This window comes from Lytechinus pictus, chromosome 10, assembly GCF_037042905.1.
Source record: "Lytechinus pictus isolate F3 Inbred chromosome 10, Lp3.0, whole genome shotgun sequence".
Classification (NCBI taxonomy): domain Eukaryota; kingdom Metazoa; phylum Echinodermata; class Echinoidea; order Temnopleuroida; family Toxopneustidae; genus Lytechinus; species Lytechinus pictus.
Genome location: NC_087254.1, coordinates 21,017,658 through 21,045,595, shown reverse-complemented (window position 1 = coordinate 21,045,595; position 27,938 = coordinate 21,017,658). Strand labels below are relative to the sequence as shown.

Below are 27,938 nucleotides of genomic sequence, written 5' to 3'. Positions count from 1 at the left end.
TTTAACATTTTGTGCTTCAGGCAAGGAGGTCCTAATCATCAAATTCGTAAAAATTGAAATATTGTATAATTGAAACAATAAAAAACAAAAGAAATAGTGAGTGAGTGACGTCATCGACTCTCTCATTTGGATATAACTGGCTCGTTCATATAACTGTTTTATTAAAAATAAGCGAAACTTTGAAATGTCATAACTTTCGTATTTTACATCCGATTTTGATGAAATTTTCAGCATTGTGCTTGTCTGATTTTTCTCTTTTGATACAAATCAACATTTTTCTGAGGTGGACTTGACCTTTAATTGCCCGGTAACGTTCCCCACTTCAAAAATCTTGGTGCTGCTTGCACAGTTGCGCTGCCGTCCTTCAAGCCGACCCGCATGTTTTTTTTTAAATCATTATATTGTTTATTATTATTATGCCATTATATCATCTATATCACGGTTTACCCCCCCCCCCCCCCCCTGTACATGTTTATTTTGAATGGTTCTTCGCGAGCTCGCAATCCTCTCGATCTGTTTCTTTCGCAGATCCGATTCGTTGCAAAAAGTGATGGAATGTGTGTATGATGGGCACCGTATCAAGAGAGCAGTGAAATTCACGCGCGAAATTACAAGAAAACGGCGCGCCGGAATTTCTTCGGATTTGATGTTTTTGTATTACTGATCATCAACAATATGCCAGGTCAACGATCAATAACGTAAGTTTGATTGAAATCTTAGGTTTGCATATCCATTAACTGAATCCACGTGGCGAGTGAGATATAATAAAAATTTCATTAATGCTGTTGAAAGTACTTTTATTTGAAATTTTACACTTTTATTAGGCCCTGCGCCTGCGGGAAGTTCCGATGAATCTGCAGCTGCAGTGTCACTACTAGTGACCCGGCCGGGCGGGCCCCGACAGTCTCGGCAGACAGGCATGGCGGCGGTTGGTAGGCCTGTGGTGGGTGCGGGTGCCAGTTGTTAATTTAATTGTCATGATTGTTGTAATTTTGAAATAGTCAGTTACTGTTAAGAACCCTTTCCAACAATAGATATGGCAGTAGGACGTAGGCCTAGCCTAGACTACTAGGCCTACTATATGATCTAGACTGACTGAAAAACCTTTGGCTTTAATTCTTTGTTCAATCAGACGTGAGACGAGACTGCACTGTTTTGTCATTTGTTCTGCTGCACACCAAATATATAATAGACCTAGTAACTCTCTGTCTCTGTACAGTAATTCAGGCTATATGCTAGGACAATCCCTTGATATTGCTGTGATTTTACTGAGGAAAATCCATCGATGATTTAATTTTAAGAAAGAATATTTAGAATTCTAAGTTTTTGATTTGTGATGTGATGACGAGCTGACGTCTGACCCATATACATGTATGTACCTCTAGCTAGTAGTAGTAGTAGGATGGGGGGTCGGGTGTCCGGACACTTTATATTTTTTAAGCCTTCTTTTTCGTCTTTGGATTACACTAAATATATAAATTCATTAGTTTTAACCATCTTCTATTTTGCTCTCTATAATATTTCCTAACATTTTGTACTAAAAATTGATGAAAATTCGCTTGTAAATTTTTCCAAATGACTTTCTAAAATTGATCGTCCGGGCACACAACCTGTCCGGACACACAACAACTGGGTATACCAGTAATATAAAACATATAAATTCTAAGTTTTTAATGGTTCATAAATAATTAATTTTTTTTTTCATTCAGGAGAATTTGAGAAATAATTTGTCTGATGCATGATATTTGAAGGTACAATCTTTGAAACAAACCCATTTTTATTTTTTTTCAGAAAATTATATATTTATTGTTTTACTACAGAATATGTTGGGAACATTTGCATATAACGTCACAAATCAAAATATCTAATTCTTCATTCCCCTGATGGATTTTCTTCATACCTTCGCCAATATTTTTTAGATGATTTTTTCTGCAATTTTTACAACAAACTTTTTATCGGGGTAAATCCTTTGAAGGTCAAGTCCACCATATAAAAATGTTGATTTGAATCAATAGAGAAAAATTAATCAAGCATTTTGCTGAAAATTTCATCAAAATCGGCAGTAAAATATGAAAGTTATGACATTTTAAAGTTTAGCTCATTTTTCACAATATAGTTATATGAACAAATCAGTGACATGCAATTGAGAGTCGATGATGTCCCTCACTATTTCTTTTGTTTTTTATTGTTTGAATTATACACTATTTTTATTTTTGCAAATTTAAAAATAGGGACCAACTTGACTGAACCATAAAATGTTACAACGATCGTGATTCCACATGTTCAAAGAGGAATAAAATTGTCTTTCACATGACATTGAGGAGAAAATTTGAATACTTCATATTTCATATAATAAAATACAAAAGAAATAGTGAGTGGATGACATCATCAGTCCACTCATTTGCATACATACCATGATTTGCAAATAACTATTTTGTGAAATTCAGCGAAATTTCAAAATGTCATAACTTTCATATTTTACTTCTGATTTTGATGAAATTTTCAGTGTTATGCTTGTTTGATAAAAATCTCTTTTTTTTCTTTCAACTTTTTTTTTGTTGGTGTGGACTTGTTCTGTAAAGGACAAGTCCACCCCAACAAAAAGTTGATGTGAATAAAAAGAGAAAAATCAAACAAGCATAACAAAATCGGATGTAAAATAAGAAATTTATGACATTTTAAAATTTTGCTTAATTTAAAAAAACAGTTATATGCACACCCTGGAAGGTATGCAAATGAGGAGACTGACAACGTCATCCACTCACTAATTTGTATTTTAGTATATGAGTATATGAAATAGGGAATGCTCTATTTTTCTCCTCATTGTCAAGTGAAACAACGATTAATTCCTCTCTGAACATGTGGAATAAGCATTGTTCAATACTATATGATTCAGTCAAGTTGGTCCTTATTGTCAAATCTATATAAAATGAAATATTGTATAATTCAAACAATAAAAAACAAAAGAAATAGTGAGTGCAGGACATCATCGACTTTCTCATTTGAGTTGTGCATATCACTGTTTTGTGAAAAATAAGCAAAACTTTGAAGTGTCATAACTTTCTTAATTTACATCCAATTTTGTTGAAATTTTCAGCGTTTTGCCAGTTTGATTTTTCTCTATTTGAAATTAATGGTGGACGGAAGTAGTGTTTTTATGATGAGTGGTGGTCGAAATCTTCTCTGCCAGTTGGGCCCAACCACTGCCATCCACTGTAGCCATAACACTGGTCATGGCATAAGATAGGACAAGAAAGAAGAAGGGAAGAGTGCGGCTAAGACTACTTGTCAAGAGAAAGGGGTTGCTGTATGTACAGTAAATGTCGCTTGTAACTAAAATTAAATAGTTTACATGTCTTGAATGTCTGAAGATTAACAGAGATTGTTCCACAGTACTGGGGAGCGTTTCATCAACATTTTTGTCCGACATGTTGTCAGATCTGACAACTTTCCCTGAATCTGATTGGCTGAGAGGTACTGTTACTATGGTAATTGTCAGATAAAACAGGACTTGTCAGATAAAATCCTTTCATGAAATGCTCTCCAGGACTCTGATAAAAGATGGTTAATTTGACTAGTTCAGTACAACATTAAGTGTGATCGACTTGTTTCCTGAAGTCATTCGGCTAGTCTTAGATTTAGCAGTACACAGCACATTACTCTAGATATATCCTTAAACTGCGTGAATATATGTAATCACACCAATACATTTATGTACCATCTGGTAATCAGTCTCTCTCATGACTTTGATTTATTTTCTTTACAACTTGTCATCTGAAGCATATTTTTGCAAATTGCAAGGCCCTCTTTCTGTGGTAATAATGCCTTTGATCAAGGAATTCTTAAATGACTGCATTAGAACTAATTGTGTTGTAAATCTCTGATTGACCTACTAGATTAAATGGTAAAAGACAAATATTGTCGCATCTGAGTGTACGATAGCTTCAGCAATATTCCTTCACTGCAACGCAATATTTAGAGAAATGTCTATTTTGACCTTTAACATTCAGTGTAGGATGTGTTATTAAAGCATGCTGTTAGTATTTGCAGTTGTATATGTTATGTTCTTTGGCTTTTATTTTTATAGCTCTTTCTTTTCGTCACCAAAGCCGAAGCCTTCATTACCTCCAGATGCAGTCAAAGAGAATAAAACCAGTGATAAAAAGTAAGTAAAGAAAACACTGATATATATAGAAAAGAAATACAAAGGAGAAAACAGTGTTTTATTATTATAATGGAAACTTCATGTGAATGGCAACCTCCTTGTAAAAATATTCAAACTCTTATGATGTTTAATAAGACAGTATTACCTAAAAGTTGTAAACATGGTCGGACACAGCACAGTATACATGGGGCAGTTGCCCCCCCCCCCCCAGCAATTTTTAAAACTTACGTTCTTTTGCTGAAAATCTTCACAGAATTCACCAAAGGTGTGCATGAAATCCGTCAATTTCATTTTAGAAAATGCAGAAGTTGCCTTAAGACAAGCTTGGTCACTTCTCTCCCTCGCATTTGAGTTTTATTTTTCTAAATTGTTTATGCGTCTTGCCCTCCAGGAAAAAATTTTGTGTACGGCCATGTTTGAAAATGAATCAAAATCTGTAAAATATCTACATCCTGTATATAAATACAGAAAGGTGTTATACATATAATTTTGATAATGAAATTTTTTCAATAACTTGTTTGTTTTGATCACTTTTCAATGTGAAAGTGCTTGGAGTGATAATGCAGGTATGGTTTGGAATAAGGGTTTTTGGATCATTGCCCCTGTAGTATGATACAGAAACATTAGGGTGGTTTCTCTGATTTTATTCAGGGTTCGTTCTCCCCTTCATGCAAGGAACGGATCACCTCCGAACGAGGAACCAGCTCGTAAGAAAGCTAGGAGGATTCTGGACAGCGATAGTGAAGAAGAAGAAAATGAAGACAAGAAACCAGTCAAGATGGAATGCGAGGAGGAGGAACAGAGCAGGAAAGAAGACGTGAATGTAAGTTTAGAATCAACTCTTAATTATTATTTGATAATCTTATTGCAGTGAAGTCCTACTTGATTGATGAATTTGAATATTGGGGATGATTATTGTACACTAACTTGTGGCCCATTGCACTGGAGAATGTCTATTTGACCAGAAATCCATTGATCAACATAGTCTTGTTGGGTGGTATTTTGATAGCCGTGGCTTAGTTTAACCTGTGTTAAATTAGACCACACTTTTATGGGGAGCCAGTTGTCAAGCCATTCACCGATTAAAAATTATTCTTATCCTGCTGCAAAAAAGTTGCCAACAAAGGAGAATAGAAAAATACAAACATATAATAAATTTTAATGAAGTAATCGGCACATTATAATTGCCACGAATATGGAAGAAATATTATGAAGAACAGCATTCCATAGTGTGGTATAAACTTCTAGTTTAGACTAGGGTTAAACCTAGGTTTAATGATCAGAGTACCACCCCTTGTGTTTTTTTTTTGTAAATGGCACCATGCAATGGGTGGTGAGTATAATCTGTTAAAGATGTTCAGGGGCCCGTTGCAGAAAGAGTTGCAATCAATTACAACTCTAAAAATCATGCGCAACTTGATTTTCAACCAATCAACAGCGCGCATTTGGGACTTGCGATTGATTTTTTTACTTGCGTTTAAACGCAACTCTTTCTACAACGGACCCCAGAAAGGGATCTGAAATTTGATACTGTGCTTCAACTAAGCATGATTCTGATGATGGTGTAGACCTTTTCATTGTGAATCAGCTCCGTGGTATTACAAGAAGATTATTCCTGTATTTTCATTTGTGCTCTTTAAGCATGTTCCTCTTAGTACTCTGACATAGCACCATACACAATGAGCTCACCTAATAAGTAGCTAGAATTTAAATGTTGTCGTCCTTAACAAGATTAGGCAACGGCATTGAATTTATTAATTTCCGATGTTTTTAGATGCAGTTAGATTAATGAAATTACTATTATGTTATTTACAGGAGAAGAAAACAGATGTTGAGATGACTTCTCCAAGTGTCAAAGCAGAACCACAGATTACTTCTCCAAGCATCAAAACCGAACCTCAGACTCCAACGTCCACTAAGAAGGATGTTCCTCTCAGAAAGACAGGTAAGAATAGCCCATTGAAGTAATTTTTTATAATAATTTCAATACAAACACTTTATATTTGGTGGCAAATTTATATGAATGAAGTGAGATTTGTTTCCCTTCTGAATATTTTCTTTTTAGAATGAAAATTCAATGTTATTTACTGACTCAGAAGAGAGTATCGTCAACATTTGTCAGCTGATAAGTTGTCGGATCTTAAAAGTTTCCTTGATTTTGACTGGCTGAGAAGCACAGGTGTCGGATAATAGCAACTCATCAGAGCTGAAAACTTCCATGAAACAGTCGCCTGCTATCCATATAGCAGGCGACTGTTTCATGGAAGTTTTCAGCTCTGATGAAGTTTGTGAAGTTTAATGACTTTTTCTAGCTTCCATAAGCTATAAAAAGTCATTAAACTTCACAAACTGATTTTTGTGGCTGCCTACTTGTTTCTGCAGACTGCACAACTGCAGGGTCCAAATGCACATTTTGTCAATTCTAGACTGATGAAGCTGAGATCAGTTTTAAAGAAGATTTTTCTACAATTTGTTTAAAATTGCTGATAACAAGAAACCTTAGCTTCCCCTAATTGTGTAATGAAAACATACAAATCACCCACAGTGTGATTGCAGGAAGTTCTGATACTTATCGTCAGGTGATACGTTAAAATGGAATATAAAGGAACAAATCTTTTTTTTTTATTGTAGCTCGAAAGCATATGAGGAAGAGAGATTCACCTCCTAAACCGGTCAAAGAAGAATCTAAAGACCTTGAAGAAGAGAAGATGGAGGAAGAAAACATTAAGACTGAAGAGAAGACTACTTTAAAGGTTAAAGAGGTGGGGTTATAGAAATCATTATTTTTTGGGTTTATTTTTTCATTTATTTTTTAATTATAATTTTTTTTATTTATGTTATGAATTCTACTTTATTCTTAATTTTAGTTTTTAATTTGACCATTGTCATTTCATTTTTTTTTGTTTTTTTTTTTTGGGGGGGGGGGTGTCACTTAGAAATAAGATACTTCAAGCAAATGGTGATTTGCAATCCTATTTAAATTGATTCCAAAGTAAATTGCCTTGGTGTTCGGTGCAAAGTGAAAGAATCACTCAAATAGAATTCCCAATAATGAACCCAGGTGAAAATATTTTTTCGTATTTATAAAAAATGTTTTTTGTATTTATGTCCTGTAATCAGAAAGGCCTTTTAATCATGTATGATCATGGGGTTTGTAGTAAAATACTGATTTAGGTTATCTTTACATACCTAATTTTGGAAGGAATCGTAGTTTGAATCACCTTTATATCTTTTTGAAATATGGGCTTGTCTCTCTCAGGAGCCTACATCACCGACAGAAAAGAAAAAGAATGAAGACAAATCACCTTCCAAAAAATCCCCCAAACCAAGCAAAGTAAAATCGCCCAGCAGCGACAAGAAGTCCAAGAAATCTAAGACTGAAACAGCAAAGAAAGAAAAACAAGTAAAGAAGGAAGAAAAACCTGTAAAAGAGGAAGAAAAATCAGTGGAGATGAAAGAAGAACCAATGGAGAAGAAGGAATCTAAGAAATCCACTGAGAAAGATGTTAAAAAAGAAAAGGAGGAACCAGCAAAGGAGAAAGAAACCAAAAAGTCGAATACATTCACATGGGGCAGCAGCAGTAAAAAGTAAGTGTAATATGATTGAATTAATGTTTAATCTGTAAAGATTATTTTTCTTAGTTATATTTGTATTTTGTTTTATTTAAAGAATCTGTTTTCAAATCAAATTGACTGGTCCAGAACTGGCTTATTTTTTTGTGGTCTGGTGCTAAGTCTTGGGGTTTAGTTGTAGATCTTTAACCTGCTTTTCTGGTGTTGAGGGTTTTTTTCGGCGGGGGGGGGGGGGGGGGGGGGGGGTAAGTTGCAACTTTCTTATTGTGCTCTAAATTTGAAGGAAGACATGTTTATGTGAATGAATAAATGTTTAGGATTGTTCATATTTGTATAATTATCTTGTTTCAGATCTGATGACAAAAGCTCTGGAACTAGTTATAGACCCGGTTCTGCATCCTATCATCCTGTGGAAAGTGCATGTTGGAAAAAAGGAGAGAGGTCAGTTTACCTTTCAAAATCACTTGTTCATTTTGACATTTTAATCCATGTACCATTCAAGAATGTATTGCGAGAAAAGTTATTATTTTTGATGCATTCTTTACATGTGAAGAGTTTGGAACCTCAGTTTCTCCACCTGTAAATTGCACTTTTTAGATGTTTTGTTACTATAAAGGTTTAGACCATATTTAGACCCTCCATCCCCAAAATACTTAAAAATTATAGAATTAATAGAAAATACTCTATAGCTCACATGAAATGATATGCTTTCGAACTATCATGGTTCAAGTATAAATTCATGAAGTATTAAACTGTCGGTCTCATGCATTTATAGATTGATTACTGCATGTAATTGCCCTTTTTGTTGAATAAGAATACTTGTCACAATCCATTTTTTATCTTTCATGTTTAGTGTTCCATACAAGGCTCTGGCTGACACATTCTCAATCATTGAAGACACAAGTGGAAGATTAAAGACCATTGAGATCTTGTCTGATTTCTTGACCTCTGTAATGCTGCTGACCCCCGATGATGTTAAGCTGTGTATCTACCTATGTCTTAATAAGTTAGCACCTGCTTATGAAGGTCTTGAGCTTGGTATCGGTGAGACCGTCCTCATGAAGGCCATCGCACAGGCCACAGGTTGGTTGGTTTCAACATCTTCATTACTCAATTATGTCACTCCAAAGTGGTGGGACTTAACTCCACAATGTACTAAGAAAATATTGTGACCGTTTACATTCTTATTGGTCATCATATGAGGATCAGATTCAGAGATCACATCATGAATCTTGTGAGGGGTATATACATGTGATATACTACTTTCAGCAAAATGAATTCATATAACAGGCAATTTTCTATTAATCATTCATCTAAACATTAACATTTATATTTCTCATCCTGATCATCTGGTGACATTGCAGCCAAAATGAGAATGGTTCCACTAGCTTGATCACATGCATCATCTTCAGTAGATGTCAAGTAACCAATTTGTAAAATTGGTTACCAATCAAACGATATGTTTTCTGAGAACTTGCCCTCCTACCTTTATGTGTTGTTGCATTTGGGTGTTATTCAAGTCATCAGTCGTTATCCCAGTCTCCCGAATAGATATTGTTGCTTAAAAAGGACTATGTTGCAACACTGAACACCTGTCTTAACCTCCAGCAAAATTTTTGCATTGGTTTTTTACTTTGGAGCATTCATAGCTGAAAATCTTTCCTGTTGAAGATTGTTTTTAGAGGGTGATATAACAAAGTTTCTCTTTCAACTTAATCTTGTGATACAGGGCGATCAGTAGACAAGCTGAAAGTTGCTGCTGCAGAAAAGGGAGATTTAGGACTGGTAGCAGAGGTATGGATTATATTTATATCCACCATGACATATAGATTATCTCTATAAATAGGGTAAAATAAAATCCTACTTTGCAAGGAGCGGTAGTCTCATGCCAAAATATGTTAGTAATGAACATATATGCTTATGGTCAGAATGGTTCGTCTGACAGAAATATTTGCATTAGGTATGATTTTTACTCCTCAGTAATACTTTTTTCCCCTTTTTTAGTCCTGTAAAGGAAAATGTTAAACATTGAAACTGGAATGTGATGAAAAATAACCATGTTTCATTATTCAGGTTCTGCATTATACCAAGCATTGTTTTATCAAGAATCTTTCCGTGATTTTGACCTAGACCTGCAAATTTTCTTTTTTGCCAGTCAGATGCAAGAATTTTGTTTGCTTAGAAATGACACCACTGAAAATCACTGCCAGGCTGGATTCCTAAAACTAGAAAGATAGCTCTTACAATTAGTGTTTATGTTCACAAAATTTTAGATTGCTTGCTATTCATTTACTGAATTATTTATGAATGTACAAAGGAACAAAGTCCAATGATTCAATTTAATAAATCGGTTTCCCTTGTTTTTTTTTCCATCACAGAGCAGTAGAAGTACACAACGTACCATGTTCACCCCTCCAAGACTGACCATCAAGAAAGTCTTCTCTAAACTCAAAGATATTGCCAACCTTAGTGGGAATTCAGTAAGTTCTACCTTGAAATTAATATGGTCTCTCCTAGGGACCGGGTGGGTGTTTCATAAAGCTGTTAGTAAGTTAAGAGCGACTTTAAGAACGACTGGTGATCCTTTCTTGTGGAAAATGGTATATTCAAAGGATCACCAGTCGTTCTTAAAGTCGCTCTTAACTTATGAACAGCTTTATGAAACGGCCCCCTGGGCCAGAATTTAATTCGATATTTCAGCCAGAATTTTAAGTATTTTATGCAGTATTTTGCTTAAATCAGCTTAAGTCAGCCACCTACGAGGATTATGTCTGGCTTGCGTGCAGATTACAAATGTGATAAGTGCAGTTATACATTTTGCGCACAGACAGAGACCTACATTGCACATTATTTAGCTCAAACTTTATGACGTCACAATGGTTATTAGAAAGTATTTTGTTTAATTATGGCTTGATAAAGTAAAATACTAAGATGTGATCTGAATATGAGTTAAAGCATTTAGCCAAGTAAAATGCTAAGTGAAATACTTGAAAAATCAATACTTACAATTTACTACCTGCCCAGATTCTATAAAGGGATAATACCTTGCCAAAGGGCACCAGCTCATCATTTTCAAAGCAGGATAATGTTTCATACAGCTGTTCATAATAACACACAATTCACTCACGATTGGTTACTTGTTCTAGGGTTCCAAGTGAGCTTCGCAATCATTTTGATAAAATTGAAATTATTGTAGATAGTTCTTGTTACCAAATGTCTGAATGTGAGATTATAATTTGACAAAGTTTGACAAGGATTGTAGGAAATTCATCCCCACTATTTTAAACAAGAAACTAGAGTTATCTCATTTAGCACATGGATGGGTCACCAGTGCATTAAGTTTTGTATGAAGTCTTGCCAACAGCTTTATGTGACACACCCCAAGGATTACAGAATTAGAAAAGCACTTCTCTATTATCCCAACTTTCACAAGTGGAGTTCTATTTTTGTTTTCTGAGACAGTTCTTCTCATTTCGTTAAAATGCTCAAATTTTCCACAAAAAGGATATTTTTCCTTCGCCAAATAAAAAATTAAGCTTATTATTTCAAATATTTTCCCCTTCTTAATGGAGCTCTTTTTTCATTTTATCAGGACTATGCTTGAGATTGTGGGATCCAATCTCCTATTTCCTAGTATTACATCATGTCTTTATTAAAGATCAAGCATAACAAAAACCAGGCCCGGCAACCTATCAGGTTGGCCGGCAGGTTAAATTTACATTATTACATGATACATAAATCAGAGTACATTATACATTACGATCATAATACATTATTATTACTGTTTGATACAGTAACATAACTATTATAACATTAAATATCTAAAATACAATACAAATAAATTCAACAACGATGAATGCATTCACATGGTACACAGTAAGATAGAGAGATAGAGAAAAAAAGAAGGGAAAAGAAGTAAGAGAGGGGAAGAGTGAGAGAAAGAAACAAAAAGGGCATTAGATAGATGGGATCGAGGAAGAGAGAGGGGGAGAAGGGGAGGGAGTGGAAGAAATAGAAGAAAAAGCGGTAAAGGGAAAGAGAAGAGAGATCGGAATAATATATCATTTACTGATCAGTACAGTATACAACATTGTCATGAAATGGCAAAAATATGTGGATGTAGATTCAAACGGTCGTAACAATAAAGATTCAAACACGTGGCACTGGGGAGGTAGCATAAAGAGAAATCGGGAGGGGGAGAGAGATAGAGAGGGAGGGAAAGAGAGAGAGACTGAGTTTGGGTAGAAGTAAGGGGGGGGTAGAAAATGGAACAATACTACCATAACTTGTATACGAACATGATGGTATGTTGGATTGAATGACAGATTTAAATATGCGTTAATATAATCAGATTGGCAAATGAAGGAACAGTAGATATATATTTAACTTTAACTTACATAAAAATCTATTATACTTTCATGTATTGGTCAATCTGCCATGTTGGCTCACGCCTGCCTTGAAATATTACGTAAGAATTAAAAAGAACAGTCTTGACTATTTGGTCCCTAAAATCTGGATATCTTTCTGAGTGGGTACTGAGATTGAGTATTTCTTTCATTCTATATTTATTTTGGGGGGTTATTAGACCACGTGAACCAATTTCAATGCATATGAGATTGCTCTTCCAACCTGTTGCCGTGATGTCGTGTACGAGTCCTGCGTTTGATATTTAATATTTTTCTGTGGGTTTTATTAATGTTTGTTTCTATTTCACAGAGTATGTCAAAGAAAGTTGATCTGATTAAAGGACTGCTAGTGGCCTGTAAGGATTGTGAAGCTAGATATCTCATCAGGTATGTACTGAAAGCTGTTTGTAAGTTACAACTTTATTCACTACTGATGACACGATATGTGTTTCATAAAGCTGTTTGTAAGTTATGCATGACTATAAGCAGGACTGGTGAACCTTTCTTGTGCTTCATGATATATCCCTATGTATAGCTGATTTAGCAACTCTAAACATGTATCAATTCCAACAGCTGTATGAAATACTACTGTGATCTCTGTTCTAAATGAGGTACCTAGAATTTTTATTGACCATTAATGGGTGATGTCAAGTATGGTGTTGAAATCTGAAGTTGGTGTTGTGACAACATTAACACCAGCCACAACACTACTTGAAATCAGGCTGGTGTTGGGATTGACCTCAGAAAATATGATGTATTTCTGGCAGTTTGTGTTGAGCGCTGGTGTTGAAATTTGTCGATTCGATTTGGAAAGTTGTGATTCCAATTTTGATGTTTGTGTTGAATGTAAAGTGATTAAACACATTTTTGTCATTGATACCAGGTCACTTGGAGGGAAATTGAGGATTGGTCTGGCAGAGCAGTCTGTTCTTGTAGCCCTAGGTCATGCTGCTGTCTTAGCCAAGCCAGAGTCAGGTACATATATTTCTTGATCTATCGTGAAACTAAAGGAATCCAAACGTGACACCTCTTTTTTCTTTATGTAATCATATTCCTTTCTGTTTGAGAATTCTTAGTTGCATACACACTCATGGGGGTACTATCCTAGGCAAACAATGGTGCTGTACTTCTACATCCATCATAACCACTATCCACTTCCAAACTTTCCTACCTCCACTTCCAACAAAATCACTATCACTTCTACTAACACTGTCTAGCTCCATCACCATCAATTTTACTACACCACTATCACCTCTGTCACCACAACCACTGGAAACACCACCATCACCACCACCACCACTAACACAGGCGAAACCATGACTACTGTTACCACCCCTAATACTTCAAATATATTTTGCAATTATATTGGATACTGCATTGCTATGGTATAGGTCAGGTAAAAATGCAATTTTCATTTATGTTCCTTACAGCCCATCAGGACAGGTTGATGGTATTGATCTGATATTTCTTTTGATTTACAAATATTTTGACTGATGAATGATTAATTTACTATAAGGAAAGTTCGGATCATGTAATTGGCATATAAGAAATGACTAATTAAAAATTAATGGCCCGTATTCTGATAGCAGGTTTAACTTAAACTCAGGTTTAAAGATGTGGTTTAAGTATTGGAAGCCAAAAGTATCAAAATTGTTATTAAGTTGTATGTTTCTTATGTTTACTGTGCTCTTTTCTGATTCATCGATGGTGAAGAGAATCATCTATTTATACTTCCTAGACAATTATGATGATTTGAGAGCCAAATGAGCTGAAGTATGATATCTCTACTGTTAGTGATTTATGTAACAATTGGCTATCCATACTTAAACCACAACTTCAAAAATTAGTTTAAGTTAAACCTGCTATCACAATACGGGCCATGGTGTTAAAACTTGTTTTATTTGTTTGATTGCTTATGTAGATGAGATGATCCTAAAGAGCAAGGTTAATACCTCAGAGAAAGTCAAGAAAGCTATGGAAGAAGCAGCTCTTCTTGTCAAAACAGCATACTGGTAAGTATTTATGCACGATTTAATTAATAATGGGTTGCCGCATAGTTTTGTTGATTATTTTTCATTTATAGACCATCCTTACAATACGAGAAATAGAGAAAAGCAAAATGTTAATCTTGACAAAAACAATAATTTGGGAAAACAATGAATTTCATTTTCTGCCAAGTAATATTAGAAACACCCCCAGTTGCAAGATATTTAGCAAATTGTTAGAATTAATGCTACTGGAAGATTATAATTAATTTGGTATGGTAAATACTGCCTGAAAACAAATAATTCTATATAAGGATTTTGTGAATAATTAAGATATTTTTTCTTGTATATAGTGTAAATATGTTCACTAAAAATGATCACAATTTTCTGCAACAGTTATAAGTAGAATTAGTACTGAATTTGATGTACAATATTGAGATTTAGTTTAAATTTTTGTTTAAACTATGATAATGACATTACTTGGGGCTAACCTTGATTAGCATCTTGCTATTATGTTAGCTCCAGTTACCAAATGTTTTGTTTATATGTGATGTACTATTCCATGTAATTGTACCTGACTGATATATTTGGTAATAAATTCAATTCAAGTCTTTCAAAGGCAATACACCAGAGCCACATTGAATCACATCAGTTTGAGTCCTGTGGACAGTTACATGAAAGTTACCAGCACTGACTGACAAGTTGTCATTATCCAACAGTTACCATAGTAACAGTGAGACACTGGCACTTCACATCCAATCAAAACTAAGGAAAATTTTCAGTCTTGACATCTCGTCAGACACCAAGTGTTGATGAAATGTTTGCTTGTGGCAAATGCCAATGTGAAGTTCAGAAATACTATCTGTCTTTGTATGTAGGCTTCTAAGTTTTGCAAATGTGATTTAAGATTTCAACATATCTAATTTTTATAAATTTTATGGAAGTTAAAGATGGAAAATTGAGTAATTGATTAATACTTCAATTCAGAGTCAGCTTTATGATTTTCACTCCTTTATCAGAGTGCAATTTAATTTTCTTTAATCTAAAGTCCCCAGTTTTCTGTAATAAATAAAACAGGAATATTTCACAGCATTAGGAAAAAGAGGGAATTCACAGAATTTCACAAAAATCTTTTTTTTTTTTCAGGCCTAAAAATTAGAATTGCGAAAATGCAGTATTAATCATGAAAATCAATTAAAATTCAATAAAATTCCATAAATCAATGAAACAAATGATCAAACATGTAAATATTTGGCATTTGTTCACCAAGTTTGTTTTGATTTTCATATAGTGTACACATAAAATCTACTGTTTTACTAATAATTTTGATCTTTGTTTTCCCATATGTTTTGTACAAATCACCGGCTTATATTGTAGAACACTGAAGAACAAGAAAATGCATTTTATAAAACAGAAAACTAGGGATGTGAAGTTCTTGTGTTCTGAAATCCATTTTGTAATCTTGTTTTGCCTTATTTAGTGAGATGCCAACGTACGATGCCCTGATTCCAGTGTTGATGACCCACGGAGTGACGGAGCTTCCCAATCACTGTCGTCTGACTCCATCGATTCCTCTAAAACCTATGTTAGCTCATCCCACCAAAGGAGTATCAGAGGTCCTAGATAGATTCCAAGATACGCCCTTTACTTGTGAATACAAGTATGATGGTGAACGGGCTCAGGTAAGGGTCTACTCTCTTAGTTTTGCGAAATGCAACCATGAAGGAAATATGAATGAAAATTAACAATGTTTTATCAAAGTATAATCCTTATTAATTGATAATAATTCAACCTCTCTGCATTCAGGGTCCCATGACAAAAAGCTTAGCAATTATCGTAGAACATTTTTAATGAATTATTGCATCACCTATAATGTACAATTAATTGTGAAAATCAAGCGTATGATTAATCACTAACCTTTGTTTTATGGGATCCTGGACATTATTTTTTGTTTTTATAAAATCCAACTTGATTTTATGCTTTGTTTTTGACCTGGGATTAAGACAAAAATATCTGTCGACTGGTGCTTTCTAGGGTAGAGAGGTTTTGCTCAAGGGCTTTCTCAGATAGAAAAAGTTATCAGTGATTCCATGTTTGAAGGTTGACATGAAGAATGTATATCTGTTTTGTTCCATTAGATTCATCTGCTTGAATCTGGTAAGATTCACATATATAGCAGGAACCAAGAAGACAACACAACCAAATATCCTGATATCATTGCAAGGTATTTATTCCACCCTTCTTTTCTTATCTTGATGCTTGTTGATCAGCTTGGTGTTTCATAAATTTTCATGATGATCATTTTGTGTAGCAAAGTTAAAAAGGAATGAAAAATGAGGGTCGGAGGTACAAAAGGATTGATTTGATTCATGGGATTGCTGAGCTATAATTGTTTGAATTGAAACTATTTGACCCTTTGTGTTTCAAGTTCTTCCCAGTAATGACAGATCTACTCAATTGTAATTGTTTTCTTCTGTGTGTGTGTGTGAGGGGGGGATGATGTTTATCAGATGACGACAACGTATCTTGGAAACAGAAGCGTTTGCTTGGACTCGGATTGAAAAGAAAATTGTTTAAACTATCGACTGTTTGTGTTTCAGGCTCTCTGCAGCTGTTGACGAGAAGGTAACATCGTGTATCCTGGATTCGGAAGCAGTTGCTTGGGATCCAGAGAAGAAACAGATCTTACCATTCCAGGTCTTGAGTACGAGGAAAAGGAAGGATGCTGATGCCGGAGATATTAAGGTCCAAGTCTGCGTCTTTGCTTTCGATCTTCTTTACCTCAATGGAGAAGTAAGTCTAATAATGTTGATGTTGAGGAGGAGAAGAAGAGGAGGGAGAAGGAAGAGGAGGACTTTGATGATAGTGATGATGAGGAGGAGAAGAAGTGCAACAAAAAAGAATGATGATGGGAAGGAGGATGATGATGATGATGATGATTATGATGATGATGATGACGATGATGATGATGATTATGATGATGATGATGATGATGGATGGTGATGATGATGAGGAGGAGGAGGATAATGTTGATGATGATGATGGTGGTGATGATGATGGTGATGATGATCATGATCATGATGATGGTGATGATGATCATGATGACGATGATGATGATGGATGGTGATAATGATGATGAGGAGGAGGAGGAGGAGGATAATGTTGATGATGTTGATGATCATGATGATCATGAGGAGGAGGATAATTTTGAGGATGTTGATGTTGATGATGATGGTGATGATGAGGATGTTGATGATGATGATGAGGAGGATAATGTTGAGGGTGATGACGATGATGACGTTTATGCTGAGGAGGATGTTGATGATGAAGATGACGACGATGATGATGAAGACGATGATGACTAGGAGGATGATGATGATGATGATTAATTCTGTATATAATTACAACCTTGTTATATTTGTTTCAGCCCCTGGTAAGGAAACCTCTCAGAGAACGTAGAAGTCTATTGAGAGATCACTTTAAGGAAGTAGAAGGAGAATTCATCTTTGCCAAGTCCATGATCTCCTCCGATACTGATGACATTGCTGAATTCTTAGAGGAATCTGTCAAAGGTTGGTTTGTTGAAATGAAGGCAAGAGGGTAAATTTGCCGTTTGAGCTGCTCCTACTTCATCTACTCTTCGTTTGGTCTCATCCCTCATGGTCTAATCCTACTTCCTATACAGTCCGACCTCTCTTATCCAGCCTCCCCTTATCCGGATCTCTCTATTTTCTGGACGCACACTTGCCGAGATTTTTTTTTTTAAATTCAATCTAGTACGTGAGGAAATGAGATTTCAATCTAATCTCAATCCTATACGCAAACTCACTTTGATTACATATATTTTCCAATATAGTCTACATACAACAACATCATTTTTCATGAAAATATCTCACCCAAATCACCGAAAGAACTTAATCAGGATAATTTTCTGGTAAATCAGGGTGCAGCGCAAACATTTCATCACGTTCTCTTTTTGTTTCCCAAGAAAAACAACACATGTCTTGCTAGCTAACACTAGGCCTTAATACGGACAGCGCCATCTATTTCAATTTCATTTCCATAAAAATACCGCCAATAATTTGCCAGTGAATACTGTCTGTACGCGCGCCCACTACAATAGATAACGTGTAGCTACTGCCTTTGGGGAGCTGAGGCAGCAGCTGCTTTTATTTAATATTGGGTCTCCCAGCTCCGGATAAATCCCTAATCCGGATTGGTGCTGGTCCAAACGTGTCTGGCTAAGAGAGGTCGGACTGTATATCCTTGTCTCCCCCAACAACTGGTCTTATTGACATTCGCCATTTCTTTGATGTCCACTTGGTATAACATCATCTAGTCTGTATGGTTAGATGAACTCATGAATTGTATATTCCTTTGTCGAAGTGCAAAATAAGTAGCTGATGAAGTGGTTAATGAGACTATTAGACCAAATTGATAACAGACCAAATGGATTAATCCCATTTGGTATTAACCCTAATTCTCCCGGGGGGGGGGGGGGCCATAATGGCCCCCCCCTCGACAATTTTCGCGATATATCTGCTGCGTTAAAATTTTTGACCTTGCCGCTCACTGACTTTTTGCTTTCAAGTCTCGCGCAAATTTTGAGACCAAATTTGTGACGCCCGGGTACGCGGTTACGACATTACGCAACATTACGTAAGTGCATGTCGGACCCAAAATTGCTCATAAACGTGATTTCATGTACAAATCCAATGCAAATTGTGTATTTAGCCAAAATTCATAAATGTATCATTATTTCAACTTTTACTGATTAAACTTAATCAATTTTGCATTGTTTATGATCAGAATTAAGTCTGGAACGATTTCCATTGAAAAAACAATAAAAAACAAAAAGTAAAAAAACAAGGAAATACATAAGAAATTCATAAAACAATAAAATACATAAGAAATTTATTTCCAAACCGAAGTTTTTTTCAATTGTGATTGTTAAGAATGCTACAAAGAATATTTTTACCAAAAAGTAGCATTCTAGGAGCTTTATTTAGTGAATTAGAGCAAAAAGTATGATTTATGCATAAATTAGCATAATTAATTCATATAAAATAAAATTTCATTATTTTGGAAAATTTTACCATACAGCCTTGTAGATTACATCGCACACTACCAGCGTGCAAATTTTTGCGTCGCTCGCGCGATTGGCGGCCGAGATCTTAAGGGGGGGCCATAATGGCCCCCCCCCCCCCGGGAATGACAAGAATAAAAATACCCCGGGAGATTTAGGGTTAAGACTATCAGAGGAGACCAACTTCTTGTAGACCAAATGAAAATAGACAAACAAGAGCACCTAAAAATGTTTGGCAGACAAAGGATATAATCTGAGGGAACTTTGTATGATTTGAACCCACTTTTTTAGCTCTCTATTTTCCCTACATTACTGAACATTCAATGTATTTGAATTTTAATCTCACATGATGACATGTTATTGATTTTTTTTCAATTTCATTTAAATGAATGAATAGTATAAAAGATATATTTACCACAACAGATATTCCCTTTATGTTTCAAATTTAAATATTATGGTAATGCATTTGGGGAATCAATTCTGAACACCATCACCCCACCCCTATCACACTTGATCAGATTTTTGCAGATAAAGTTACATCTTCAAAATGAACTATTTTTTTCTGACTGACAGGAAACTGTGAAGGTCTAATGGTGAAAACATTGGACAAGGATGCAACCTATGAGATAGCAAGACGATCACATAATTGGCTCAAGGTAAGTTATCAAACACGTAAGCCAGTTTGTACATACAATCTGAGTGTGTGCAGATAGAGCTCATTTGTAGTTAAAGGACAAGTCCACCCCAACAAAAAGTTGATTTGAATAAAAAAAGAAAAATCCAACGAGCATAACACTGAAAATTTCATCAAAGTCGGATGTAATATAAGAAAGTTATGACATTTTTAAAGTTTTGCTTAATTTCACATAATAGTTATATGCACATCCTGGTCGGTATGCAAATGAGGGAACTGATGACATCACTCACTCACTCACTTTTTCTTTTGTAGTTTCTTATGAGAAATATGAAATATTCTAAATTTCTCCTCATTGTCCTGTGAAACAAAGTTTTATTTCTCACTGAAAATGTGGAATTACCATTGTTTAACATTATATGGTTCAGTCAAGTTGGTCCCTATTGTCAAATCTGTAAAAATTGAAATATTGTATAATTCAAACAATAAAAAAAAAAAGAAATAGTGAGTGAGGGACATCATCGATTCTCTCATTTGCATGGGACTATATTGTGCATATAACTATTTTGTGAAAAATAAGCGAAACTTTAAAATGTCATAACTCTCTTCTTTTACACCCGATTTTGATAAAATTTTCAGTATTATGCTCGTCTGATTTTTCTCTTTTGATTTAAATCAACATTTTAATGAGGTGGACTTGACCTTTAAGCTCTAATAAACTGACATGAAACTCACAAACTATTCCCTGGTATAGCAACTCCCAAGCCATGATTCTAAACACTAATCCTTATTGATTATAAAAAAAAGCAGATGAATAGGAAAGTCAGCCTCTATAAACTTGTAGCTGTAAAGCCCATGCATAAATAAGCCAGTTCGTAATTCCATTCTTCGCATGATAAGAAGATTCTGCGCATGATCATCAGGTCATTGGTACTAAAGTGACATGGTAGTTAAATATTTCATGAGATAGGCACCAACTTTGATGTCATGATTATTCATATATTCTTTTGAATTGTGTTTTTGATTAGATCCACAACTAATGCATTTGACGTAGAAATGCAACAAATGCCTTCATAGAGTGTTCATTGGTGTGCTATTCTAGTCACCTGGTCTATTCAATTTCTTCATTCTGCTATGCAAGGCATGCTTACATTATATCTTGCTGTGAAATCTGCCTATCATAATGAAATAAATGGAAGGTAATTTGGCCAAAATTGCCCCTGAAGAAACTACGAAATTGTCTATTGACATGCTCCACAAAAGCAGCCTATTCACTCTTTGTGCATTCCATGGTGTCCACACACAGGTGTTAACCTTTTAAAAGGGGTTGAAACTTGTTCCATTAGACAGCTCTGATACTTTGTGAATGTATTATATAAGTGCTCAAAGAGACTTCTCCAGTTTGTAAAATATCTGAGGATACAAGAGGTCATTGGGACATCGGGTAATTATGAGCTGGTCTAGAACTACTCTACCAGATTGCATACATAACTTATCGCCACTCTTTGTAAGACAGGGCCTGGGTAGTCTTTAACCTGTTACAGAATCAATAATGATACTTAGAACCTAGTTTGCATACTTGTGGCAACTCTTTGTAAGAGGGTCTTGGTATTCTCGTTAACGAATGAACGACAAGTTAAGCATCAACTTTGACTATTTTAGTAATTAGGTCTTCAGCTGCTTGCACGATGAATCTTGGTGTACGATAGTAGTGTACGATATAGAGAATTTGCACAAGCTGATATGTTGGAGGACAAACAATGAACCCTGTGCATCAAACCATGATAAATCATTGTTTTTATGGTCTAATGAACAGGTTTGCAGTTGTTACACCCTCTACTGTGACATCATATGAAACTACTCTATTCAGGCATCAAGTACACTTTGTCTCATCTGGTTTATGGTAGTCGATGGAAATGATACTCCTCTGATTAGTGGCTCAAAGAGCCAGCCTAGACAGCAGGATGACAAGCGTGGAGAGTGTACACATTTCAGGATTATTTTCTCTTTTTGCATAATATAATTGGGTATTATCTGTAGATAGTTTGGATTGGTTCACAATTTCAGATGATACTATCAGTGAAAGTTTCGTGATCGTATGAAAATTTCCCACTTTTATGCAATGGTTTCTGTTCTTTTCTCTCTTCCTTGCTGATGCTCTTATTGTGTACAAAGTGAATGGAGGTTGAATGCATTCTACGCCACCGACAAAATAAATATAAGTGAATGGATCAGTAACTTGAATCAGGATATTGCAAAATATGTGAAATCCTATGGGCCTTATCGTTAATTATTTTCACCTCTCTGTGTGTGCTCTTGCTTTCTGTACAAAGTCTATGAGAGTAGAAAGCAGTCACCAGTGCTGACAGTGACAATATAAACGGGAGTTGACTGGTGACCTGTTTTACGATAATGCCCTTGTGTGTTATGTTTCTCAGGTATCGACGTAAATTTAAGATGTGTATGTTGTGATTGATTAATATTTACAGCTGAAGAAGGACTACTTGGATGGAGTTGGAGATACTCTGGATGTGGTTGTGATTGGTGGTTTCCAGGGGCGTGGCAAGAGAGTCGGTTGCTATGGGGGTTTCTTACTCGCATGCTACGATGAAGAGAATGAAGAGTTTCAATCTATCTGTAAGGTAAGACCCTACTTTCACAGAATGGTTTGGTGTTCAAAAGCTAGTTTCATGAAACAATCTTTACAGATCATTGCCCATTTTTAGCTCATCCGGCCTGAAGGGCCAGATGAGCTTATGCTGTGGCGTGTCGTGGGAGATTCATAACTTCTACACTGAATTTTGAAACTCATTAAAGTATGTCATTCATTTAGCGTCATTTTTTCTTAAAAAAAAAACAAGGGCAAACATAGTTATCAAGAATGCGTATAGCATTTCCATTTATTTTACCGTAAGATCAAAGAGCACTGTCAATTTAATGCCTTGTTCACGGGCATAGGTGCCATGGCCTGGGATCGAACCATGGACTTTAAAGTGTCTAGTCAGGCACCTTAGAGCCACAGAACCTCCATTGAAAAGTTTTATAAGAAGTATGGTGCATTTATATATATATATCTTATATATTGTAGATTGGAACTGGCTTCAAGGAAGAAGAGTTGGAGAAGCACACAAAGTTCTTCAAGGATCATGTTATTGAGAAACCGCGCCCATACTATAACTACGACAGCAGTGTAGCCCCTGATCATTGGTTTGATACGGTACAAGTATGGGAGATCAAAGCTGCCGATCTCTCGGTCTCGCCCGTACACAAGGCAGCTATAGGAATAGTGAGTACATTCATCATTCATTCTTTATGTATTTGTCTTAACGTTTCAAAAAAATAATCCAAAACTTTGGAAATCCAATTATTTTTCTTTTCATCTGATTTTTGTCTCACTTGAATAGCAGAGTGAAACTATAGGCGCCGCTTTTCCAACGGCGGCGACGTCAACATCAAATCTTAACCGAACGTTAAGTTTTTGAAATCACAGCATAACTTAGAAATTATATGGACCAAGTTCATGAAACTTGGACATAAGGTTAATCAAGTATTACTGAACATCCTGCCTGAGTTTCAGGTCACATGACCAAGGTCAAAGGTCATTTAGGCCATTTAATCGCGCGATGCAGGTGAGACTGCCATAGGCGCTCCACTTGTTTTTCTGAAAATTTCACTGAATCTTCTGCACAAGTTTTATCTGTATTCCAATCAAATTGTTTTCAGGTTGAGATACCACATTAATCTAACAAATATCAAATTGATGTAAGTAGGAAAGCATTTCATGAAGCATACAGTCAGTGATTTTTATTGACTAAGTTCAGTTAATAATTTCAGTAGCCCAGGTGTTTTACCCCCTTTTTTTTTTTACTATAAACTAATAATTCTTTCCTTTACACACAGGTTGATCCAGCGAAGGGTATTTCTCTACGATTTCCAAGATTTATCCGTATCCGTGACGACAAAAAGCCAGAGGAGGCAACAGGGGCAGCTCAGGTAAGACCAGTTTACCTTTAAAACGGGGAGGGGAGGGGGAAAGGGGAAGGAATGTGAGGCGGGATGATATCATTAAAAAGTGATTGTGAACTAGATATCTTGTTTTTTCATGTAGTCTGTCTTTTTATTGCAGTAGTAGTAGTAGTATTAGTAGGATGTTGGAGATAATGTTGGTGTTAGTGTTGATGGTGGAGTTCAGGGTGATGATAATGATGGTGGCGATGTTAGTGATGATGGTGATTGGTGGTCATGATGCTGGTGGTGGCGGTCCTGGTGATATTGATGATGACGTTGGTGTTGGTGGAAGTGATGATGATGATGATGAAGTCATGAGGATGGTGGTGGTTGTCCTTATAATGAGGATGATGATGATGATGGTGGTCCTGATGATGATTATTATTATGATGGTGATGGTGAAAGTGATGGTAATGGTGATGATGGTGGTGGTGTCAGGAGGATGGTGCTGGTGGTGGTGGTCTTAGTGATATTGATGATGTATGATGACGGTGGTGTTGGTGGAAGTGATGATGATGAAGTCGTGAGGATGGTGGTGGTGGTCCTGATAATGAGGAAGATGGTGATGATGATGACGATGGTGATGGTGGTGGTGGTGTTAATTTGAATTTGCATAAGGGGCAATTTCATGAAGTAAAATAAATAATCTGTTTCGATCCGTCTTTCAGGTGGCTAGCATGTACAACAATCAGGATCAGATCAAGAATCAACAAGCAAATAAATCCAGCAAAACAGAGGAAGATTTCTATTAAACCCCTCTCAGTGGAAATAGGACCAGCTGATCAAAGGAGGACTTCAACTAAACATGGGCTAGCAAATCAAATAGATCATCTAACAAACAAAACCAGCAAACAGAGGAAATTTCATAATAAACCCAGCTCCAGGTAAATAGACAAAGATTTCTATTAAACTGAAGTATGTAAAATCAGGAATGAATGAGTGGACAAGCCACAAGAATTTAACCAATCATCATTAGCTCTAATTCAATTTGACGGCAAACATTGCTTTTGTGGCAGACAATTCACATGTGGAACTGACATTTCAAATGCATCAACATCAGCTTGATTCTAAGGCTTCCATCTTAATGTACTCCCATAGTTCTGTCTACAGTTTATGGTAATAAATGAAATTGACTGCTTCCCTTGTGAATGTCACTGTCTTGTTTATACTGTTCATATTTATCAGTAATGTTTCTCTTTTCTGGAAAAAAATAATATCTGAATGATTTAACAAAAGCTTTACAAAATTTAATTATGTCGTAAGATACAACTACTTGTGGAAACAATTTAAATTACCTCTGGATTTCATTTCCAAGCACCTAATTTCACCATATCACTCCTTTCTCATTCAAATAAGCTGTTTAGTTAGTTTTTGTGATGTATAACCTTTTCAATAATTTTTTACCAATAGAGTGAATCGGTTTTGCATACATACCTTGGAATGTGGTGAAATAAACCTTTATTTGGGGGTAATTTCAATGTGTAAATAACTCAGAGTTTGTACAAAAGCATTATGAAATAATCAATTGTAAATTACAGCAGCATTTTTAATGTATTTATGTTTGTGTGAATTTGTCTGGAATTTTCTTTTTTAGATAGAGAGATGTAGGAGATCAAGTAGAATGATGCAATCAAAATTACATCATTCACTTGAATTATTGAATAGATTTGATAAGATAAAGCATATATCTATTCAAGAAAAGTCTAGGAAACACTGAAAAGTGTTCAGGATAATAATTTTTGTGTATGCATTTGATCGTAAAACATGGCAATCAATTTTTTTGATTTTTCTATCATATTTCCTAAATCATTGTTGTAAATGGACATACTGCATTGTCGTGAGAAGTAGTTTATACAGTGCGTCCCACAAAAAAGGAAATCAATTTTCAGAGAGTTTTCACAATCATTAAATACGTTTTTACTATAAATTTGATACTTATGGTAAGAGTGGAATCCCATCTTTAATATGAGACCTACAGCTTAGCAAATCATTCACGCATTGCAGATTACAAACAATAAATATTGAGGCGTATCAGAAATGATTTGTGCAGAAACTGGTGTGTGAATCTAGGATCAGTGAGACAAACTTAACAAAGTATACAAGAAAAAAGCTAATGAGCCAGTCGTGGAATAAGCACGGTCGTCGTATCACAAACCAATCTTGCCCAATTTTTCTCGCGCTCCTGATTTTGACATTAAAATGTCAAACTCGTCTTGCTCATTAATGCTTGAAGTGTTTGGTAACAAAATATAGTGGAATAATTGAATTATATGATTATGTAAATTTGATATCATAATTCCTTTGCATTTGAAGATAAATGACATGGGAATCCCGGTTTCCTTTTTAGTGAATGTAACCAAAAAGAATGTGTCTTTTTATTACGTTATGCACTGGATATTATATATAAATATAATCGGGTATCACTACGTTATTGTTAAACACAAATTGCTTTACGTAATGATAATGATAATAATATGCAACACTTATATAGTTCTTAATACACCTGTTAGCACTGCATAATTTCACCCGGCTTTGGCATAGCTGCCATTAACGAGCTTTTTTAAGGAATAAATTCCTGCTGGGTATCCACCTACCTCACCTGGGTTGAATGTGGAAAATGTATATCAATGCCTTTCCTAAAAATGTTAGTTGCGAGGTTGAAATCGGCATGTATTACTTCATGAATTTTACTCAGTAAAATGTACTGTCTCTGACATGTCTGACAGTGTCAGAATGATGATAAAGAATTCGATTCTCATGAATGTTTTTTCATAAAATGAAATTAATGATTCCATGTACTAAATGTATGTAGATATTACATGTTTGTAATAATATTCTTCAGAATTGATCAATACAGTAGTATGAGTTGCCTTACATTCCAGTTTGAAATCACCTTGGTTGACGGTTTTAACAATCTGCCCCCAACGAAAAAAAAACCCAGTGGTTTGTTGCTGTTGCAGCAGCCTATTATACGCCAAAATTGAGAGTATTGAAAAGGAATATATATTTCCAGCTATTTCATAGTTCTTAGATAGTTAGAGCTACCTGTAAGTGTACATACTATTGCATACCTGTATTATTTTGCATTTATAAATAAATACATTTTGGTGCAAGTTCAAGAAATGTTTCCGACTTTCTAATAATGAATATATTAATTTGGAGTGTGTTTTATCCCATTTTCTTTTTTTTGTTGATAATTTTCTTTAGAAGCCTGTTTAACATTAATTCCTTAAGACATTTTAGTAACTATTCAGAATTCGAAATTGATATCACCATTCCAGCTACTGCTGTAATCATAATGAGTTTAATGACAGTTTTCTTTATAAGTTAAATAGATATCTGAGCTTTACAGGCTTCCTGTCTTCGTTTACCCATTTTATACTTGAAAATAATAATAATGGTGTTTTATTTCAAAATTGATTCACAGCAAGTACTGAATTGTTCAAAATTTTTACAGAAAAAAAAACGCCTGAAAGCATGAGTACATGAAAACTTAATGTGAAAAAAATATAAGAATACACACAAAGCATGAATAAATATGATTATATTAAAACCACTTATGCAATCTAAATGTAAGTCACCAAGAACAGCAGATTACTTCACATGACCATGGCTTAATCATGGGTCCTGTATGCTGCCATTCACCGGCAAACGGAGGCAACTGATTTTTTTTTCAAAACTGACTTTATCTTGATTTGGGATATTTTCTGTATGCTCTACATGATTCTAAAGGATTTAGAGTGGCATAGCCCTCAATTTCTGAAAAATAGACGTTTCAAAAGCAAGCTTCTCACATACAACAATGACACATCCTCATTTACTAAGAAACTCATTCCATGGAGTTGCTTCCTTTTGTCATTGGATGGCAGAATAGATTTTGAAAAATAGGTGGAAGGGAGAAATTGTGATACAAATTAATTGTAATTGTATATAAAATATTTCATCTTCCCTCTCCGATTCCTTCTTTCTATCTCTCCCTCTCCACTTCTTTCTCCTCCCTCCTTTCCCCTCTCTCTTCGACTAATCTTCATCGCGCGCCTTTTTTCCATTTCCTCTTCGCCATTTTATTCTCTCCCCCCTC

General features: G+C 35.3%; 1 protein-coding gene across 2 annotated transcripts; it reads left to right on the top strand.

The window, feature by feature from the left end:
* Positions 1 to 464: 464 nt before the first annotated feature.
* LOC129269260 (DNA ligase 1-like) lies at positions 465 to 25,784 on the top strand. 2 transcript variants are annotated; one of them, XM_064105533.1, is made up of 22 exons: positions 465 to 698; positions 4,088 to 4,165; positions 4,817 to 4,988; positions 5,981 to 6,110; positions 6,797 to 6,927; positions 7,425 to 7,753; positions 8,090 to 8,179; positions 8,592 to 8,821; positions 9,468 to 9,532; positions 10,117 to 10,218; positions 12,455 to 12,531; positions 13,028 to 13,119; positions 14,066 to 14,156; positions 15,610 to 15,811; positions 16,268 to 16,353; positions 16,730 to 16,922; positions 17,557 to 17,701; positions 19,789 to 19,871; positions 22,339 to 22,491; positions 22,938 to 23,135; positions 23,750 to 23,842; positions 24,526 to 25,784. In XM_064105533.1, exons 1-22 carry the CDS (start codon positions 676 to 678, stop codon positions 24,607 to 24,609), a joined length of 2,847 nt encoding a protein of 948 aa, XP_063961603.1. In that variant the 5' UTR covers positions 465 to 675; the 3' UTR covers positions 24,610 to 25,784. The 2 variants fall into 2 exon arrangements, with proteins under 2 accessions (XP_063961603.1, XP_063961604.1); XM_064105534.1 differs by having other exon boundaries at positions 592 to 698; positions 4,841 to 4,988.
* Positions 25,785 to 27,938: the final 2,154 nt, after the last annotated feature.

Excerpts from the sequence above, each read along its gene's own strand:
- LOC129269260 (XM_064105533.1), top strand. The coding sequence starts at position 676 with ATGCCAGGTCAACGATCAATAAC. Across the intron at positions 9,533-10,116 it reads ATTTAGGACTGGTAGCAGAG|AGCAGTAGAAGTACACAACG; the intron begins GTATGGATTATA and ends TTTCCATCACAG. Across the intron at positions 22,492-22,937 it reads AGTTTCAATCTATCTGTAAG|ATTGGAACTGGCTTCAAGGA; the intron begins GTAAGACCCTAC and ends TATATATTGTAG.